We start from the raw sequence: 22706 nt of genomic DNA on the forward strand, positions 1-22706 counted from the left end.
AACAGGCCCAACACACACACACACACACACACACACACACAAACTGAGGGAAACATACCTCCAAAGGCAGGATTGTACAGCCCATGTGTAAATGTGCAGAGCAGCATGTTTGAAGGCCTCACACTGAAAGGGTGAGCTTCTGAGTGAAGCTTCAGGGGATGTTGGAAGGAGTAATGATTGATACTGTACTTAGTGATATGCCACTTGTCATATCTATATGCAACTTCAGTTAAGAGCATCTTATGATCCTTACCATGAACCTTGATTATATTCCGTCATTAATATTTTTAAGTCTGCACCTTTATTCATGTGTTTATATTTGCCCAACTGGTGGGTTGCGGTCCAAAAGTGGGTCCAGGTCTATTCTGAATGGACTGCAATGTGTCAAGTTTGTGAAAACCACATTTTAATTTTGAAGAACAGTGAATTTCCGGCACAAGCTTTTATTATGAAGTGCCATTTCCTGCTGTGGAGTGAGTGAGTGAGTGAGTGAGTGAGTGAGTGAGTGAGTGAGTGAGTGGAGTGAGTGAGTGAGTGAGTGAGTGAGTGAGTGAGTGAGTGAGTGAGTGAGTGAGTGAGTGAGTGTTAATAAAGACTGCAAACTAGCTGGATGACATGGTCTAACACAGGTATGACGCTAAATGTATTAAACTTTGTGGACCTTGAACTAATGATTAAGGAGCGATCTGGACCTCATGGCTGGACCAGTTGGGAACCACTGCCTCAAAGGAGCTGTTTGTGGCATTCAGAGCGTATCTTTGATTCAGAGTCTATGGTGAGATTAGCTGGACATAGTTTTTAACGTGGAGGTGCCTAAGCTTGCGGCTAGCAGCTCATGGTGCTAATAGCTTGCACCATGCTGACAACAGCAACAGTGCTGATAGAGCTAACAGTGTTAACCGGGGGGAAACTGGAGGGTGTCTGTAAAAAGGCAATATCAGGCGACACACTGGGGTGGTAGATTTATTGTCCGAGCTCTAGTACAGACATTCCTGGTCCCAAATAGATCCTTTATTTTGGTGATCCCAACTATTTAGCACTTTGTGCTAAGTAATTGTGTAGTAGCTGTGTTTTTAAAAGTGCTGCACAAATAAAGTTGTTTTTTTTTTTATCATTTATTTAGTGCAACCAGTCACCCAAAATTTCTGCTTTTTCAATAATAGTTCTCTAGCCACCATCATGTGCTTGGCATTTTACTTGGGTATTTACTTGGATATCTGCTTATTGTAACAAGTAGGACATTTATCTTTCCTGTAATTACTGTCATTCTTCCAGTGTAAAATCTATGGACGGTGAACTTTGTCACCAAGATGAATTTTTGTAATATTTCCTGTGAAGCATGATGAGAGATTGCGTCACCTCCTTTTCCTCAGAATCCTCCTCGAACAGTTGTAGTTGTTTTTGTGCCTCCTCTTGTGCCTCTCTTTGTCTCTAACAATTTCAGATTCCAGATAGGATTAGTTTTACTGGACAACCAGAGACAAAGAACTACAGCTGACTCGTTCTGCCTTCCACCATGCTGTGAGAGGATGCTCACACACACACACACACACACACACACACTAATATATATACACACAGAAGCAATACATACATAAACTTCATAAACGTCATATACAAACTTACATTTTACTGAAATTTTCAGGAACAATGAAAACATCCTCACTTCAGACCTGCTGCTGCTGGCAGCTTCGTGTCAGCGTGTCAGCCCACAGATGCCCTTAATGATCCCTAACCCCTGTGACCTTTAACCCCTCGAGACCTCTCACAGTCGGGGTGTTATTCCCTGAATTGCTCTCCCCTCTTCAATTGTTTTAAAGTGCTTTCAGGCAAAAGATATTTGTATTGCCTGGATAAATGTGCATTAATTTGATACTAAGGATAGTATTAGTGCTCTATAATATAGTATTCTATAGTATAGTATCAGTATTCATCCATATTTTATAGGATTTATTTCATTTTTATGTGACCTGCACTGCATATTAATGTTTGCACAGCTCTGTGCCTAATGCTGAGAAACCACAGACCACAGACTCTTGATAAACGTGTAATCTCTGACTTCTTCTGCTTAAATACTGTGTCGAACATCAAATTAACCAAACATCCTCTCACCCACCTTTCATAAATATGATTTTATAAATACAAGTTAAGTTGACGATTTACAGGTCAGATCAATTACTTACAGATCACTAATAATCCATTAGAATATTAAAATGAAAGTAAGTGTTTAGTGGCCAGGCTGTGATGGCACATTTTCGGGAATAGTTCGATATTTTAAGGAACATGCTAATTTACTGTTTTTAAGAAGAGCATTGATACCATTGTCAAGTTTGTGTGTTAAATGTGAAGCTACAGTCTTCAGCTGGATAGCTTATCTAAAACAAAATATAAATCCTCCTGAGACCCAAACTTTTGTTTTGTTTGCATTTTCAATTTCTCCTAGCTATTTGCGATCAATAGGTCCCAATGTCCTTTAACAAGATGATAATAAAGTTCCAATGTTCTCAAATGAGACCTGCCAACCATATCACTGTGCAGACAACCCGGTCTCACTCCAAAGTCATTTAAATCCTGCGCTTGGGCAGTGACTTGTGGCGTCAGACACTGACGAAAAAGCCACCCTTTAACGTGGGCATGATACACGGCCAGTTGCCGTTATAGTTTAATGGTGCTTGGCGGCATCAAGGGGAAACGCAGCAGAACACGAACAAAAGTTAAGGCAATGAAAGTCCAAGTTAGGACGTGATGGTGGATGGGTCCATCCGACTTTCACCTGGGGGAGAGCGGTGTTCATGTAAGGTTATAAATCCAAACCCTGTCCTTCTTTTCTAAACCTAACCCCGTGTTTTTGTTGCCTAAACCGAACCATGTGCGTTAGTTGTTGAAGGAAAAAAACATCAATTTGTGGTGTTATGCCAACGTAATCCGTTTATTTACTGTAAATGTTAAATTTCCTGTGAAAACAGAAGTGTCTCTTGAAATAAGACAATGCATGTAACAGGCTGAACACAGTGACCCAGAACGTCAACAACCAGGGTACCTTTTACATCATATCTGGATGTGGAAAGTCCATGACCAAACATCAATATGTGACAAGGTTGGAGTGAGAATGTGTTGCCGCAGAAAGAAGAGTGCATCTACCGCAACTCACCTATCACCTCTGAGCTAGCTGACGTTACAGCTCAGTGATCCGGTGATACGGTTGGCAGGCGTCGTTCGGTATAAAGAAAATAATTCCTTTATGAAACTGCTTAGTTTGGCGAGTGCCATCTAGGTTCATTATATTCAAGAGAAGGCAGACATCTCAGCAGCTGATATCTCCAACACTTGGCATCTCACACTAGATCAGTCTAGACTGATAAATAGCTCTATAGGTGAGAGGAAAAAAATGTAATTTTGAATATAGGGTGAACTGTCCCTTTAAGATGGAGTATGTTTATGTGTAAATATGTTTTTCACAATTTGCCTTTTACAGTAGGGGGAGAAACCTCAGCTTGCATTTCATTCACTTGAGTTTACACAGACACAGGGATGCCAGGGATGAAATCTGAAGGAGGCCAGACTGAAAACACAACAGCTTTATTCTGCAGTCGGGTGTCTTTTCTTTCAGTCTCAGCGGTAGGTGGCTCGGTCATGCTGGACTTCCTTTAGTGGATGACATGCACTACAACTTTCATTCTTGAAAACACACTGCAGCCCCATGCACAAAGACAGAGAAAAGAGCTCAGAGAGACAAAGAAAAAACACTTTGTTTGTTATGTTATATATGTGATTTGAGTGTTTTGACTTCTCCAACAGTCCTGAGAATAATAAGCAAGAGTTTTCCCGTAAGGTGCAATTAGTGTGGAAACAATACACTTAGTACACGTAAAAATCCTGATCCTGTTTGTGTGTGTGTTTGAGACAGGCTGTTTGTTTACTTAGCGACTGATTGCTGCATCCTATGTTAATATGGGGGTCCAAATTACTAGAGGCCGAAGCTAAAAGCAACACCACCTGTGCCACCAAAATAAAATGGGTGTGTAAACACTGGTGTGGTGAGCTGCTGCAGTTCTCCGTGTTAGTAGAGTTCACATACATTTTGCTAACCATGCCAAATCAGAAATGTCTCCCAATGCAACTCAGACATTCCTCATGCTGCCAGCCCTCCTCTTCATCTCAGCAGAGGGCTGTCATTCACCTCTTTGTCTGTGCTAACTTACCTACGTGCGTGTGTGTGTGTGTGTGTGTGTGTGTGTGTGTGTGTGTGTGTGTGTGTGCGTGCATGCGTGTGTGTGTGTGTGCGCGTTTGTGCGTTTGTGAGTTTGTGAGTATCTATTTAAAATCGCCTCCTCATGATGATATACAGTATGGAAACATGATCTCACTCAGTCAGGCATGAAAGGAGTTCAGACTCCCTGTTTTCGACTTCTCCTCTCTCATATTTTGGAGATAAAACCGTCACTGTGCACTCTACTTATCTCTCTGTTGAGAAAACACTTCATGTGTTGCTGTTAAACTGTTGTTGGCTTGTCTCGAATTACACATCAATATTTGAATATTGTGTCGTTTTGGGAAAGTGAGATTAAATATTTGGCTGCACTTTTTTTAAATATTGAGGTTATGTTAAGGTTGTTTGGGTGCGATTCTACAACCATATTAATACTAGTGATCTTTGTTGAATACTTCACCAGCAAAATGACTATTTGTATATCAATTACTCACCTTGTGTTACATTGAATTCAAGAAAAAAAACTTTATCTTGTATGTCTCCTGTAAATGAAGAATCCAAAAAAGAGAAGTATGTTTAATTTAGTGTATAATCACCTGAAAATGAGAATTGTTGTGTTGTCACCTTAGAATGAGCTGTTTAGATCCACAGAGGGAGCAGGTCCTCGCCTGTGGACATTGCCATGTTGCACCACCATATTAAAAAAAAACAAATTTTATTTATAGACCCTTTTAGGGCCAACGTCAGTGAGACATTGGTTTGTTAGCTGGAAGCAAAACACGACTCGCCACCACAGGACTATAAGCCACATAGGAGTCTTAAGGGTTATCATGTCCACCTCATCAGAAATTGGGGAGGTATTCAGAGGAATATTGGATTTCGCTGTAATGCTAACTTTTAGCACATTAGCTAACGTTAGCTTCAGTAGCAAGACAAACTGGAGGAAACCGTTAAAGTGTTAAAATATTCAATTTTTGCCACAACCATGCTGCATCACCCTATTTCTACAGTGGGCCAAAACAGACAAACCAAACACTGGCTCTAGATTGGCCAATGAAGTGAGCATCTCCTTTATGATGAGAGTGTCGGAAAAACACTATTATCTTAATTTGGAACTGCTTTATTCAGTGTTTTTACCAGTTTAAATCACCTGGTGCATTTGTTTCAGAGGGGAAGAGACCTGCGGATAATTCCATTAAAAACCTCCTCCTGAACAACACTGAGGGAATCCTAACTGTATAAACTGGTTGCAATCTGCAGTCCTCACTGCTAGACCAATAAATCTCCGTAATTCTTACACACTAACCCAAACTTTCTGCAGTTTGTTTAAGTTATTGAGTGACTTTGGTGTTTTTAAAGGTTAGTCCGGATTCACCAAAGTCACACAATAACACAAACAAACTGATCCAGGCAGTGGTAGACCAGCAGCTCCTGTGTTCAGCAAGGGAAAATGACTGATTTTGTCAGTGGAGGTTAGCTTTGAGAAGAGCATTGATAATTTCATTTCCATTTCAGTTTTAAATTTTGAGGTTAAAGCGAAATGCATTTGTGTGTGTGTGTGTGTGTGTGTGTGTGTGTGTGTGTGTCTCTCTCTCTCTCTCTTTGGGAGTGCTTTAACCACCAAACTTCACACACACACACACACACATACCCCACCCCTTCTCCTCTCCCACACCCTCCATGTTCCTTCCTGTTTCCTGTTCCGCTGTCCGCTGCACAGGAAGCCTGGTCGTGCTACTGAGCTGCGACAAAAACTTGTGAGTCACCGAGCTGTAAACTTTGCGGACATGCAGGGGAAAAGAAATGTGGTGTTTTGGGTTTTTTTTTTCTGATCTCATTCTCTTACCTTTAACATTGTTTCCCAAACAAATGGCTCATGTGGTCTTTATCTCTGTGTACAATGCCACATTTGTCCTCCGTGTTTAACCACCTGCTGACTCTTGGCTTTACTATCTGTGAGTAAGCTCCGTCCAGCTGGGACGTCTGAGGACTGTATGCACCTGCTGGCTCTGATGTAAGTCTGAGTCAATCAACAATAACATTAATCAGGTCTGCTTTATCTCATGACTCACTGCTACATTCATCGCTGCTCTGAAGAATCTGTCTCATTACATCAAAATAAAACTTCAAACTGGCAAACTTCCCTTTAATTGATGGTGAAGCCGTTTATTTGCCGGCATGTGGAGCTCGGGGTTGAGGGTTGTGACCCCCCATCAAATGCAGGGAATTCTCCTTCGATGAGATCATGCCTAGTCAGTCAAGGGAAGTGACTTTCAACTCGCCTGACCTGAGGCCAGATTCAGAGTTCAGAGTTCATGTCATGAGAAACAACTCCTCCAACCTTGCCCAACCTCCCAAAAAATGCGCACCACTCACTGGCTGCAGCACAAATCTGAAACCACTACGTAACCTGACTGACTTCTGACATGACCTTAACCATGCGGCCCTCGCTCCGCCTGGCTGGGGGAGGTCAAGTTTAGAGGTCAAAATGGCTCTCTGTAGTGTTACATCATCTATTTTAGTAAGACATTTTTAAGATACCAGATTTCTCCTGTTTATACTCATGTTGTGAGTGTTTGTGTTTCTAATTTGCAACATTTATCGCAACACTTAGCGTTTTGCTTCTTAAAAAGAAACACAGTGAAACAAATGTGTTTCTGCTGTCACAGCTCTTTTTGCAGTGACCATTACAGGCTTTAAGTAAATCCCTCCTTCATCTTCTAGACCGCTGTGCGTGGGCCATGTGTGTGTGTGTGTGTGTGTGTGTGTGTGTGTCCGTGCTCGCAGGAATGTCTGCTGGCCAGGCCTTTTATTAGGCTCATCCATACCACCACATTATAGGCTCCTGTAACCAGGCAACTGCAGGTTCTGGCTGGTTACCATGGCGAGCCCATTGAGTGACGTCGCTGGCCCTATTTGCCTCTCTCCTCATTGGAATGAGGGCCCTTTTTAAAGGTGCCACCCCCCACACACACACAAAACTCTTTCGACACACACATACACTCACTTAACCCCTTGGTCTATAACACACACACACACACACACACACACACACACACACACATACACACACACACACGCCCTGCGCTTCGTCACCCTCTGTGCGGTGACTAGAGGAGTGGAACTAACAATCCCACAAAAACATCTCACTGAGGCGGACCAGACTGGACCTTACAGGGAGTGTCTTTGTGTAGAAAAACCCATACAGACCCCAAAATAGGAACGCCTACTGTAGCCAGCTGTACTGCGAGTGCTGGGCAGTACAGACAAAATCACAAATCACAGTATTCATTACCTTATCTTGTCATTCCGGCCAGTTATAACAATCTAACGAGTTCAAAAATCTTATATCCTCCTAAATCCTAAACAAAATCTTAATATAGTGTTTAAGCTATATTATAATACTCAAGCATGAAACCGGGAATACAAGTAACAAATATTTTCTCAAAGAGTTGATTTTTTGTTTGCTTATGTCTGATATCAGTGCCCAAGCTGACATATTTGTCCAATAGCCCAAAACCCAATAATCAGTTCAATATCAAAGGAGATAAACCAGCAAATATTCACATTTGAGAAGCTGGAGCCAGATCATTTTTCCCTTTTTTCTTTATAAAATGTTATAAATTACTGCTAATTAATTTTTTGATCAAGAACACAGGGTTAATCCTGACTCATAAATCTGCCAGCAAGCACGATTACGCTTTGTTTTATGGATTATGTATTACAGGTTTTTTTTTATGACTTCCTTCCAATTGCTACAATGCCCAGGTAGCCAAAATAACCTGGCCCAGTATTGGCCTGAACCCAGCACACCGAAAGAAATAAGTCTGGCCGCATCCAGTTGGTGTCCTCACCCAACTTGAATGATGCCCCAGAATTGGGCCTGTTATGGCTGTATGTGTTCTGTGGTGCTGTCCTTTTTCCCTCCATTGTAGATCTGCCCAGGTGTGCTGATTTACTTAATTAGGTGCATTGCACCTGGCTTGGAGGAGGTGCTTAAGAGCTCCTGTGCCAGCAGCAGAGGAGAGAGGCCTCTGGTGTGGGGACTGCTGGTCCTGCTGCCTCTCAGCCTGGGATTTTTTGTTAATAATTCCCATGAATTGGGGTGTTTTAAGGTGTATTATGTGGTTATTTTGGGTCAGTGGTGGAGTTTTGTTTGTCCCATGGTAAAGAAGTAAAGTAAATGTACGTTTTTGCGTGTATCTCGTGGCACTGAAGACTAGCTAGTAGGGGTGTAACGGTACACAAAAATCACGGTTCAGTACCTCGGTGCACAAGTCACGGGGTTTTTTTTTTCGGTACAGTAATGAAAAAAATAGACAACTATTAAATATCTTTTACTTATTGGTAACCTTATTAAAACATACCACCACAGCAGTTAACTCTTTTTACACAATTTTTGAATGAAACAAATATATATAAAATCCTGCTTTTTCACATTGTTTGAATGAAAATAGAAATATAAAAGTGAAAAATAAAATCCTGCTGTTTTTTTAACACATTTTTTGAATGAAAAATATAAATATACATTTCTGCTTTAACAGTTTTACTCAATTAAAATAAAAAGTATAGTGCAGCTGGTCAGCTTTAAAGCCTGCTCAGATTCAGTTTTACTAGGAACTTACTTAGCTTTCCCACTTTGTTAAAGTGCAGTAAACAAAACATGCTTATATCTAAAGTGCAGCTTAAACAATTTTACTCAACTCCAATGGCGTTGGTTATTTCTTTAGCGCGATGGTCAGGGAAACGCTCTTTCTTTTTAAACGACGACGATATCGTAGTTTGCACCAGATTGCTTTTTCTAGTCGTGCCGGTTAACGTTCAAACTCGGGTGGTGTCGCTTTAGATGCGTTAGCATGTTAGACGTGTTTCCAAGTACATACCCGACCGCTGTTCTGCAGTGTCGGCACACTGCTTTTGTCTTGTCCACTTGTTTATTTCCATCTTCGTATTTTACCCTGAAACCAAAGTGTTCCCAAACGGAGGACTTAAGGTTTGCGGGTGGGTCTTCAGGTTCGTCAGGCTCACTTGCCATGTTGTCAAAATGCGAGAATGCGCTGCACAAAGTGAAAGCGGAGATTTACGGTCGGACTCGGTCCATCACTCAATTATGTCCGTCGGGGAACTAGATATTTTAAATGGTTCGGCTCGCAAAAACGGAATTAAAATAAAACAAAATAAAATAAAATAATATCCTGCGCCCAATAATTCGGTACAGGGTCGTGCTGAACCGAAAGTCGCGTACCGAACGGTTTGACACAAATACATGTACTGTTATGGCCCTACTAGCTAGGTTAGTTAACAGTCTTGGTAAACTGACTCGATTCCGGCTGCTGACACCACCATCACTGGGCTGTTTTAGAAAAGGACCTGGCCCAGCATCGGTCCAAACCCGGCATGCTGGACAAAATAAGACGGTCAGTGTCCAGTTGCCCGACTCAGCAGAGACTTAAGAGGAATGACGCCCCAGAATTGGGACAAATAAACTGGCCCGATTTTGGCTGCCAGCATTGCCATTAGTGGGTGCCTATGTATTTATATCTTTCTCAGTACATGTGCAGTTCTTTATAGGATGTATCCTCTGTTTTCATTTTGAGTGTATAACTTCACTTTCATTGTATGTACATGTGACCTTGGAAGTATTAGATATGAAAGATGTAATTTGACAAAACAATTGCCATTAGTGGGTGCCTATATATTTATATCTTTCTTAAGACTCGTGCAATACTTCATAGGCTGTATCCTCTGTTTTCATTTTGAGTGTATGTTTTTATTTTCGTTGTATGTACTTTATTATGTCTGTGATATACCACTTGTCTTGTCTTGTCTCATGATCAACAAGTTGATTAATCGACCCACTGTATCAGCTCTACTTGAAAGATCATTCTTGACCTTGTAAGTATTACATATGTAAGGTATAATTATGTTATAATTTGACAAAACAATGAGCCACACTCACACTTTTTTCCAGACCTTTAATTAAAAATCACGTGGTCATCAGTGCATGGAGTCTGATCATTTTAATTTCACAACTACAACAAACTTGTATCGGATCTTGAGTTGAGATTGTTTTGTCAGATGACTATTTCCAAGGTCAGAAAGGAACTTTGATACTTAGCTATTAGTCCAAAACACATTAAATGTCCTAAAAGTGCTGAAATCATAACAGATCTGTCTCCATTACAACCAAGCAAAGTCTATCCACTGATGGAGACTGTGTGATAAGGTTGAAAGCTCTGGAAAATGATTGTGCTATATGAGAAGTTTGCTTAGATTGTTTTGTTAAACCTGATGTAGCCCTAGTCACATGTATAAACTATGCAGAAGTATTTGTTGTGAATGTGGAGGATATTCTCTGGTAAATAATACAATTAACTACAGTAGAATGAAAATGATTGAATATTGATTTTATTGTTCTTGGAGGGCACAAATCACAAACCCCCCTGACTGTAGTCAGACTTTCCACACAGCCATATTTTCAACTTTTAAGAGGGCATATGACCTGCTAAGATTCTTAAGTAAGCTGCAAAACAAGTATGGATAAGCTTTTGTAATCCAGTCACAATGTTAAATCAGAGGACTGTTACTCATAGACTGAAATATCTTTTGTTTTTCTATTGTTGCCACACAAGTTAAACAGCCTATACTTGAAGCCTATATTTAATACCTTTATTACTGTAAATCATCCCCAGTGTATGGATAAATGTGGTGCCTATGAAGCAGCTGTGGATAAACTAATTGCTTCAAAGTGATGGTGTGTGATCTTTTGTGGTGAAGCCCATCTATCTTCGCACCGCCCTGGTGGAGGGAGATGGGGCTGTGACGACGGATGAATGGAGTGACTTGCGGGAAGACGATTCCAGCAACTTCTCCATAGCTCTAATTTGAACGCCTTTCATTGACTGAGGACGAGGAGGGGCGGGGGTGGTCTGAAAGGCGGGGTAGTGGTGGTGGGGGTGGGGGTTGTGCAGTATTGTGAGTTGAACAGCAGAGCCCCACTCTAGCTGAATGGGCATTGTCATCTGGATTTCTATGGCTAACCAAAATACTTTCTCCCGCCGTGGGGGTTTATGGATTCACGGTGGGAACGGCATGCATTTTACGCACAGCCGTGGAGAGCTCTCCTGCCTCCGCACACCATCAGTTGTTTTGTTTAAGAACACACGCTAAGATTTCAGACAATATATTCAGTTTAATCTTAATAAAATGACACAATATTGCATCTTCATATACACGAATAATGAATCATTACATCAACAAAACAACAGAAAACAAAGTTTATTCCTAATGTTTGGAAAAGAAAAGACTTCCTGCAGTGACAATGATGCAAAAACGTTGCAGGTGCTCAGCCCAACCGAATAACGGACTGTAACATAAACATTTCATGTGGTGACATACAGACCCCAGGCTCTCCGGAATCTACAGGTCCAAAATTAGACTCAGACTTCAAAGCCGCCGCAGTCAACTCGTGAACTACACAAAAGCCTGCCCGAGATTTATTGAGGCTTTAACATGTGTGCACTTTTTTTATTCGGTCTTTACTGGACATTGTTGGAGTCCTCAAACATGCCGGCGTAGTTCCACTAAAGGAAATGGGTCTTTGAATGTGTGGGAGTGCAATCATTCTCAATTACTGTACAAGTTTGTGCTGATAAAGCACATCAAGGCAAATATAAAAACTGTATATATTTGATGGCAAGAGTTCCTCTAGAAAAGAAAAACTTTCGGTTACAGCGGTAAACAAGTCAAAATACTAATAATTTCGAAGACTTACAATAGCAGGTACCTAACAAAGATACTCCTTTTTGTCGTGAGCTTTGTAGTTGATAGTCTTTCTTTATCTCCTGTACATACAAAAAGGATTTGTGAATTTGTGGTCCGAGCATATTGAATGGTCAGTGTAAAAACAGCAAATGTGCTTCCATTGATTTTCAAAGTTCAGATTAAAAAAACAAAACTGCAGGTGCAAATATAAAGTCCGTCAAAAACAGTTTTTCAAAAGCTGCGGGTCAATTTTACGCACCGCCTGCTATGAGCCAGAAAGCTACACATAATTCCTCTTGTCATAGTCCCCGTTCGGCGTGGCTCTCTTTGTCGGTGCGTATTTTACCGAGTATCCAGAGTTCCCGCTGGAGGGACAGGAGCAACACAGCAGCGCTCCTCCGATCAGCAGCAGCGCTGAGGCAGCCCAGCCGATGTAGAGCGCAGCGCCGATCTCCCTCTTCTTGGATGCGGGCACCTGCGGGTTGTAAAAGTCCGATATGATGCTGTTGGCCATCCAGCAGAGAGGCACCAGCACGAACAGACCACTGATGATGTAGATGACTCCTCCGGCGTTCACCACGCGGGCTTTGACGTACTCAGCGCGGATACAGTTGGTGCACTGCGCCCCGGCGATCACAACCATGAGCCCCAGCACGCCCATCACAGAGGAGATGATGGTGAGGGCTCTGGCCGCCTGCAGGTCGTGGGTGAGGGCGAGGACGGAGTCGTGCACCTTGCACTGCATCTGGCCCGTACTCTGCACCACACACGACATCCACAAGCCGTCCCAGATTGTCTGAGCCACCACGATGTTGGCTTCGATGAAAGCCGTCACCTTCCACATGGGCAGCCCGCACGAAACCATCACCAGGAGCGAGCCAATTACGCACAGCGATAGTCCCATTATCTCCAGTCCGGCCGACACCATTTTCGCTTTTTAGGTTCAATCAAGTCTGTCTGAAAGTTTTCAAAACTCTCCCCTAATTTCTCCTCTTGAGTGCAAGGTGTATTTCAGCTCTTTATCTCTTCGATGTCGCCTCAAAGTACAGGAGCGTCAGTCGTTAGCTGCGCATCACTCGACGCATTTACTCGAAGATGTAAGAGACAGCAGCTCTCAGTCTCTTTGTTAGTGAGGGGATGTGAAAACAACTGGAATCGCAGTAGCACCGGACCACGAATATCTGCGGGGTGGGGGTGTATAAACTCGAGGAGAAACTTTCCTCCAATCAGACGTTGCCGCATCCTCAGGGGACCAATGAAAACGCAGGGAAGTTGTGAGGCTGAATAAAGCGGTCCAGAGCGCATTGTGCGTTTGAACAGTTATTTACAATGAATAGAGGGGGCAGCAGAGGGGGTGAAGGCGCACGGGGGGTGGTTTTAAGGGTATGGAGCAGCTGAAATGCAGTGGTTGGGTGAATCACTGAACTTGTTATTGATTTTTCAGACATGGAGGCTTATGCCACTTGTCTGCGGTTTACATGTAGCCTAAAATGGCTATTTCACACCCATTCTGAATGCGCGAGGCTCCTAATTGGCTGTCTTATAATGCCAGAAAAGAAGAAGGAAAATAACAGATTTAGTGCAGAATAGTTATAAATACATTCACTTTAATTTTAAGTACTTACAGCATTACCCCATGGTATTTAATAAGTCATCACGATCCTCTGCCTTTCTGTTTCCTTTCCCGTTTCTATTGAAATATGTAAAACGTTTTGAAGCGCACTTTGATTGGAACAATTTACCATCACGCAGTAAATTCAGGAAATCTTTTAGATTATCCAAAATAATCGTTGTCACTCTTGAAGTCAGACTGCTTTTGACTTTTATGTTGATTTCTACTTATGGATTGATAATTGCTGTCGTTCTGATTATTATTATTATTATTATTAATATTGTCATTATTATTATCATTATTAGACTATTATTATTAGTAGTAGAAGTGTGTTGTTATTATTATTAGTAGGCTATTATCATTGTGTATTATTTAAAATGTATCCTATTTCTAACATGTTCTTATGTAGCCTGTGGTTTTTTGTTTGTTTGTTTGTTTGTTTTTATGTTTCTATTCTTTGGATTGGGTGGAAGGTTATACACCACCCACAGTAAAGAATAATTTATGAAATGTGGGCTAATGGCTTGTCAGTTCCCTTATTTGTAAGGCATACAATACATTTGTTCAAATTTACATCCTGTCAAGTGCCCTTAATGTTTTTTTAATAGAGGCCTATTTATTTATTTATTTTAGATAAAGTTCACACAGCCTATAAGTTTACTCCAGGACATGCTTTTTATGAGATATATTTGGGACTGGAAGAAGTTTTTACTCATAGTGACACTATCACAATGTAAAAATACTTTGCTTAAAGTAAAAAAATCTTACATTAAAATAGTTATTACATTTTTACATTCTAATTATAATTTATTTAAAATGCTTTATAAACTATTTTGTGGCTTTATACCCACCTACATTCTATTAAAAAAAACATTTTAAAAACGCATTAGGCTATAGGCTGTGCTTTGTAAACAAAATCTTAATTTATTAAGTAATGAGAGACTGTTAAATAAATGTAGTAGAATAAACATTATCCTCTGAAAGTAGTACAGCAGAACAAAAGGGTGTAAAATGGAAATATGGAAATACCAGGGCCCAAAGAGTGCCTATTTAAATGGTTAATGAACACATTTTTATCGTAATTTTTTAGTGTATTTAGAAATATAATAAAACATAATTTGGCCTATAGCCTAATCAATAAAATGTGGAGTTGTGGCAGCTGGCGTTTGTTTAAAATGACAAGTTATAGAATATGAAATAGGCCTAGTTAAACAGTAAGCTTACATTAAACATTTTCCATGATATTATGAGGCAACAGGGAGAGAAAGCCGTTACTGAGCGAATCGTTAAAGAAACTGTAACACTTTGGCAGCCATGTTGGATCTAAAAAGAAATTACGTCTCACAGGTCAGCTGTCCCTACCGTTGAGCCGTAATGGCGTCAGTGGCGCAGAAGGACAGCCGTTGCTCATGAAAAGCTTCAGGGACGAGGGCGGACGCAAGAGGACGGTTTCCGGGTTTCCCTTCCTGGGCTGGGACAGCGGCAAGAGGCAAGAAGCTCCTGTTGATTAATAATAATTACCAATTACGCGCAGGTAAGAAGCTGCTCAGTGGTTTGTTGTCCTTTTTTTGTTTTTTGTAAACTTTTTGAATGAGACGGAGCAGGGGGAAGAAGACGGCGGAGAGTTAGTTGAAGCCTTGCTGGCAACATGACACCATCCGCGGTAACAACTGTTGCTTGCTAAAGTTTGGCATGTAACGTTAACAAAGTTTCAGAGCTGCTTTACCCTTATATTCGGTTCATTAAACGAGTTTTGAAGAGGAAATCTCAGTTTAAAGGGCAACGGTATATAACTGCGTATATACAAACTGTAATGTCGTTGTGTCAGTTGATGTTTGGTAAACTCAGTGTCTGTCAGACTGGGTGTGGTGGACATCAACTGTTAAAGAGGCCTTCACACACGTTTCAGTCTCCACTATCCACTGACTGAAGCATTGATTTATATTCTCCCCAATTAGTTGATACAAATGTCCAAGTAAATATTTCCTCCTCTTCAGATTTTCAGAACAACAATGCGAGCCCAGTGCTTTTTTTTAGTGCTTTTGAACTCATTTATTGTCCCATTGTCCCAATTCATTCTTGATAACTGCAGGAAAACTCTACACTTCAGTTGGCTTACATTATCCTAAATCAGCACCATATAAAATCTGCATCTGACGTGCCATTCACAGCATTGACTTCCACAAATTTCCCGTAAATACCTCTTGTATAACATTCCTGAACTCTGAAATCCCTCTCTAACATCCGATTAATTCTTGACCTTTGATTGTAGAGGCGCATTTTCGCAAAATAAATTAAATGTTTAGACAACTTCACAATAACAGTGGGAAACAATAACACAGTCTCATTATGTGTCTGTCTAAGATGTGGCGGAGGGCCACTATTGAAGAATTATCATCCATCTTTGCTTGTGTGTTTGGCCCAGTGAAAACATGCATATTTCACTTCCTTTCTTGCTGAGTGGTGAACACTATGGGCACGATGGCAGACTGTGTGAGCTGTAATCTCAGGCTGGCAGCTGCTTTTTACTTCAGAAACAACATAGCTTTTTACCCAGCTGGCCACAGATCAGTGTGCTATCAGTGGGGCATCTCTTAGTACTGAGAGACGAATCAGGCCTCTGATCCAGCACCTTCACCGCTCCCTGACCTTTCCCCTTCCTGAGACCTTCTCTCACAAACATTGGCCAGCACACAGGAGCGTCAGGGAAAGCATCTGTCTGACACTATAAACTACAAGGGGATGTTTCCTCCCGTCTTGCACTGTGGTGTGAATGGAAAAACAAAACTTGATTCGCACTGACAGACCCAAGTGGACCTGGGCTATTGTGTCAGAGGTTTGAATGATGGTGTTTCACAGCAAGATACCTTTGTTCACAGACTGTGTGCGAAAAGCTAGGTGAAGAAACGCATGTTCAAATTAACTTTGATCTCTATAAGCACCATATTTATTGTGATAACATTGTTATATCTTAGTAAAATTGACTTATATTTTATTTTCACACCCAGTGTGTCACCAAATGTAGGTGTAATGAGGCTGTGATGACCTCAGTTTAGGGCTGCTTCGTAATTTAATAATCTGTCATGACAAAATATGTTGGGAAATTGTTCTTTTTTCCTGGAAATTCAGCTGAGAAACCATTTCTAGATAAAATAACTGGACACGGGAGTGTCTGTGAATACAACAAATTTAAAAGATAGATCAAGGTACATCATCGTATTGATTGAAAAAATCTGTAAATGCAAAATTGCTGTAAAGCGGTCCATCTTATTTTGCTCAGTGTTTATTAAGAGATATTAAAGGAATTTCTACCAAGGTTTTAATTGTATGGCAAAGTCTCTTCCTGCGGAAAAATTTCTGACTCAAATTATTGCTTTATTGCCCAACCCTGTTATCGCAGTTATTTTTTAGATCAGTTGTTTCGTGTGATACATTAACACAGAAATGTCCATAGAAATTTACCTGAGCACAAAGGTGACATCTTAAAGTACATTGTTTTTGTGTGACTGACAGCCCAAAAACCAAGAATATTAATGTTACCATGATGAGCAGTCTTATATTAAAGAAAATACAACTATGAATTGTTGGCGTTTAATCCTCTATTGATTGATGGCTTTTTCTGGATAATGTACGAGAAGTTAATATAAATCATAATCATTTAGGAATTTTGTTGCAATTTGAGACTTGCTTCTAAATATGTCATTTATTCATTAGCTAATTTGTAATATTCTTACATTCAAATGCCCATTTACCAAACAATATTACACAGATACAATGGCCAGCAACGAGCATGGAAATTAAAAAGATTATATGACCTGGACCTTTTAAGGGAAACGACACCCATTTTAAAAATTCATACATGTTATTCCTATGGTCTAAAACACTTCAAAAATATTAGTAAACATGACCAACTCTCCCAAATCCAAAAACTGAAGCACTAAAACTCAAATTTGTGATGTCATCTCGTGTTAAGTTTGGAGCTGTTCCATACTGTAGACAATGAATTATGAAAGGTTTTATAGATGACACTGAGAGCCTGTTTATACTTGGTATTAACATGCGGACAGCGCTAAATAAAAGTGTAAACGACCACCAAGATACATAATGATCCCGTCACTCAAACCCCATGCTGAGGACGCATTTGACCACATATCTGTTTTAATGTAAATGCTAATGCATCCTGATCCGTCCCTGACAAGCATGTAACAGGAAAATACGCCATGAGTGCAGGACGTGGTGGTTGTTTTGGTGACGGTGCTCTATAACTTGCCTGTTTTATGACAAGTTGAATGAAGTGTTGCATGACTGCATCGTTTTGCCCTATGGGAGGAGACGTGTTGGATTGTGCTGACAGTGATATCTCCAGCTGTACCGACAACTGCTAACATGACTAGCAAACATAGCAAGGCTGTGGACGTAATAACTGTGCGTGAGGCCCTTTGCCCTTCTAGTGTAAGTGACTTAGGCAGTAAGGAAATCTGAACACAAATGGTCAGCTGGAGATTAATGATATGGCGATGTGTCTCGGCTGTCCACTTGTGTGCAGATCACCGAAACGTATTTAAATACCAGGTGCAAACAGGCTGTGAGAGCACCCAGGGGAATGATCTGAGGGTCCCAAAATCAGGCTCCCATTCATTGTCTGTGGAGCAGCTCCAGACTTCATACTTGGTGACATCCCAACTTGGAGACTTACTTCTCTGGTTTCTGGCTTTCTGACAGAGAGTAATCTCATGTTCACAAATATTGATTGAACTTTCCAATGCCATGGAAATAACAAATTGGAATTTTTAATTTTCACAATTTTTCACAAATTAATCATCAATGTTCAGGTTGTTTTTTCCTATTCAAACATCATTGTACTGTTGAGCAGCTGTGTAAGTACCACGGTGTTAGGATAACATTTTGTAGCTGTATGACTCCCACTTGTGTTAAGTCATTTCCTCTCCTGTCCCCATCATAATAAAAGGTCCATCCTGTGCTTTAAACTCTGTGTGTATGTTATGAACAGGCCTGCTGGTTTCCTCATAGTTGAAAGGCTTTTTCATTCCGCTTATTGTGGCTTTTTTGTCCTCTCTCTGGGCTCATAGTATAACATGTTTCTAAAACCACAGCTTAAAACCAGTATCATATCTGTATTACTATTGCCCACCATACTTAATTACAGCCAAGCCCCCACATGTGCCAAACATCACTTTATTATGCTCAGTAGCTCTGGGGTCCCTGTTGCTGTGATCAGTTGCCAGTAAATTACCATTTTTGTTGTTGTGCCACTGAGTTCACTAAATCTCCACGGTGTGAAATTATTGTTTCAGTGTCTCAAATAAGAGGAGAAAGACTTAAATCCAAGGAGAGCGGGTGTGCGGTCCCTTGACACTGCCTGTCAGGAAGGTGAATAGTTCTGCCAGCACTGCTGGCCCTTCATGGCTTCACTCCAACCAATAAATCAACTGTAAATGCATTACATGCCAAGAACTTTGGCTCTTCTAAGGTGGCATTTTTCCGTTTTGGCCCAAACTGTTTAATCTCTCTCACGTCTGGCACGTTAATAGCTGTGTGTATGTGCTTGTAAGCAGCTCAGCAGCCCAACCGATTAAATGGCCATTATTAAGAGAGTATTATTGAAGTGTGCCTCCTGCCTGTCTGTCCTGTAGTGTTGTCTTTGTGATATTACAACTGCGATATTAGAACGGTTTAATTAATCTGCTGCCGGACTAATGCTGGTTCCCACAGAGCCTGTCGATGAATAACACTTGGTTGTGTGTGTGTGTGTGTGTGTGTGTATGTGTGTGTGATACACGTAGAGATGCCTGTGTGGGCTGCTACATTAAATTAGATATTCATTAACAAAGAAAGCACATTTATTATCGTCATTGTTGTGTTTCCAGGGCTGAAACTAATGATTAAGCCATGAAGGTGTTGTAGCTCTAGGGAGGGTCAGTCCATCACTATGCTCCAAGCCTGACTTGTTTGTTGGTGTCACGAGGTTGACCATTTTGTATTTTTAATGAACATAGTAGGATAGATTGATATGTAATGTGATACAGATATCCACGCTGCCAAAAGATGAATCTTAATGACTTTGGTAATCTCGTGACTTTTCCTCTCACGCCATCAGCAGATCAAAGCTTTATCCTGTCACGTATCTTAACACCTACTAAGTGGATTGGCACATATTTTGTACTAGGGCTGGGCGGTATGACCTAAAATTCATATCACGGTATAAATCGAATCCCTTCACGGTAACGGTATATATTGCGGTATAAATTTAAGTGTAAAAGTTATAATAGAAGTGTTTCTGAATGGGTTTTGTAGTCCCTTAGCAAAGCTAAATTGATTAAAAAAAAACCCAACAACAACAAAAGCAAAGATATAATGTATTTTTTAGAGCATTTATTGTGCAGAATGCAGATCTCAAAACTCAAAATTAAAACCCAGTACTCTATGGTGCAAAATGTCCCCTGGGATCTATATCAAAAGGTAATTTCCTTCTTTTAGCAAAATCCTAAATGACTGAGTTGTGTTTTTTCCACCTGGACCTTTATGCTCTGCCATTTCTCCACTAATCATCACGCTGTAACCTGTGACAGGCTGTCATGATACCACAACTATCACACATTCACATATGGAGTTTTTTGTGGAGCCCCTAGCGTCACATAGGTTTACATTACCAAAGGTTTATGACAAACTCTCTTGCCGAAAACCAACTCCCGAGAGAGGAGAGGGAGAGACGCTGTGCTGCTGCCAGAGGAGACGCTGAATGAGTTCCCTCTGAGCGGTAAGTCGCTAAAAGAGTCAGCAGCGTCCGGGGCTGTTCATAAAACATTAACTCACTCACTAACAAGTTCTCCAGCAACACATGTTGCACGTGCTACGCTAAATCACGGATGTGAACCAGCTCCTCTTGCTCCGCTGTCTCTGTGCTCGCAGCCATTTTCACACTGAGGCAGGTGCGATGACGTCATCGACGATAGGACGGTAGAGCGCAAATCTCTACCGTGGGCCAAATTTATATCATTTCTACCGTCTACCGCATATACCGCGCAGCCCTATTTTGTACCGAGATTCAGGTTCCCCAGAGGATATATCTTAATGTCTTTGGTGATCTCTTGAGTTTTATTCCAGTGCCACCATTAGGTTGATATTTGGGGTTTTAAGAGAAATGTTTCAACAACGAGGCTTTTATATGGACGACTGCCATTGTTACACACATTCATGTTCTCCACAGGATGAATTTGTTTAACTTAAATAACACAAACAATTTTGATACTCATTTTATTGTCGCAGAAGACTAGGAAATCCAGCAAATATTAGCCTAACATTTCAAAAGCTAGAACCTACAGAAGCACATTACATTCACAAACAAAACAAAACTAGACACCTTATCTTGCAATTACATAAAAAGATCTCCTAATTACAAGAAAAGATCTGGTGAAAAAAAATTAGATATGCATGAATTTATAACCATGAAACATAATGTAAAGGTTTAACTACTCCTGCAGGAAGAGGCCAACTTCCAGAAGGTGAGACTGGGCTTTCCGCCCAATGTTTTTGAGATGCCAGCGCATTGTTGACACACTAATATTAATGAAATCCACATTAAGTAACATTAGTATTTCATATTGTCTCGTAACGACAAGGAAATAAAACACAGCTAAAATGTGATAGTTCCATTATTGCCACTAATAATAAACAAGATCCTGATCTTTTAATTACAAGATCCTGATTTCATAATTGTGAGATCTTTTCTTGTAATTATGAGAAAGTAAGTCATAATTACAAGATAATTAATCTTTTTTTTGTGAATGCAATTTGTTTGCTTAAGAAACCAGAAAATCTTTGCTTTAAAAATGAAAATTATAAGTTAATCAGCTAATTGCTTAAACTCAAGTTAAATAAGTATCATAATACTATTTAACGGTTTCCTTAACATTTATGTTCGGTGCTCATTCTTAATGCAAGTGCTTTTTCCCCCCTGTTCCGGTTTTTAATTTCCATAGCCTGTCCTTTGTCTTGACTAGGTTAACCTTTTGACCTCTATGGCCCAACCTGGCACCCCTCCACCCTATATTATCGGTGTCTCCCCTTTCTGTCCTGACATGTGGTCGGACCTGAGTGTGATCAGGGGTGAGGCACGTGTTCTCCCTCCTCCCCATAGCTGAGCTGCCCTGTATAGGAAAGGCTTCAGGAACCAAAAGGATAAACAGCTATTGTTCTCCCTGCAGGCCCGATGAAACCACCCTGTCAGTATGAGAGATCTCTGCCCAGTTTCATGTAGATACAGAGGGCCCCCTGACTACCATCTAATAGATTTAATAGTGTGAAATGGTTACCCAAGTGTCTGCAGCTGTGTGTTTGTCGCATGCCAATGGAGAAAGGTCAACCCAGGTTCCCATGCCACCTATTTCCCCTCCTCTCCAACTACCATTACATAACCTGAGTGCATCTCCGTTTGGCAGCGCACGGCAGCCTGCCTCTTTCTTATGCTTATCACACTCCACCTGTCAAGGGCCAGTGTGTTGGTGATAAAATGGAGCCTGTTCTTCCTGCTCAGTCATTATGTAGCTAATTTATCAAGCGAGATTGTTGCTCTGTCGTCTGCTCAGGGTCATAGAATGGGGCAGGAGCAACCGGTATATAAGACAGTTTAATGGGAGTCTGGGAACACACTTGTTGCCCAGAGCTCTTAATCTCTGCTCCTTCCATGTGATAGTGTGAAAGAACAGTGTAGCCGTCAGCCTGATTGAACTTGTCAATGTAGACTCAATGTGCAGAGTTGTGTTTTGTGATTTCTGCTTGAGAAAAATTAGCCACTTGAAGATAATACTGATGATGATGGTTTGTGATATAAAGATAAGGTCTTCAGTGCCTGTTCTTATAGAGTGCTCTAGGGACGCTGTTTTTCTGTAGTATGTTTGCGTCGCTCTGTTTTCCTTGTCAAAAAGACAAACCATGAAAAACAAACCTTTATGGTAGTTAAATGTTTTGTTGAGCAGGATAATCTTCACAAATGAACACCACTGTTATGATTTTTGAAGCGTAAATGCAATCACCAGAAGTAAAAAGCTAACATTAGGCTATAAACTAACTACACAATGGTCACGTGACTTTAACGTCACC

At 40.8% G+C, this 22706-nt stretch overlaps 2 protein-coding genes across 2 annotated transcripts in view; one reads left to right on the forward strand and one right to left on the reverse strand.

Moving 5' to 3' along the window:
- Window positions 1–11382: 11382 nt before the first annotated feature.
- On the reverse strand, window positions 11383–13149 carry cldn5a (claudin 5a). The gene has a single exon (XM_050051525.1). It carries the CDS (start codon window positions 12900–12902, stop codon window positions 12255–12257), a length of 648 nt encoding a protein of 215 aa, XP_049907482.1. The 5' UTR covers window positions 12903–13149; the 3' UTR covers window positions 11383–12254.
- Window positions 13150–15005: 1856 nt separating this feature from the next.
- Window positions 15006–22706, forward strand: part of zgc:63587 (uncharacterized protein LOC393431 homolog) — a 35931-nt gene continuing 28230 nt past the window's right edge. The window contains exon 1 of the mRNA XM_050051124.1: window positions 15006–15120. The gene's annotated coding sequence lies outside the window, so the exon portion shown is untranslated. The remainder of the gene's footprint in view (window positions 15121–22706) is intronic.

Source organism: Epinephelus moara, chromosome 8 (genome assembly GCF_006386435.1).
Source record: "Epinephelus moara isolate mb chromosome 8, YSFRI_EMoa_1.0, whole genome shotgun sequence".
Taxonomy (NCBI): domain Eukaryota; kingdom Metazoa; phylum Chordata; class Actinopteri; order Perciformes; family Serranidae; genus Epinephelus; species Epinephelus moara.

Bases quoted from the DNA above. Each gene is read 5' to 3' on its own strand.
- cldn5a (XM_050051525.1), bottom strand. From the start codon at position 12,902: ATGGTGTCGGCCGGACTGGAGATAATGGGACTATCGCTGTGCGTAATT.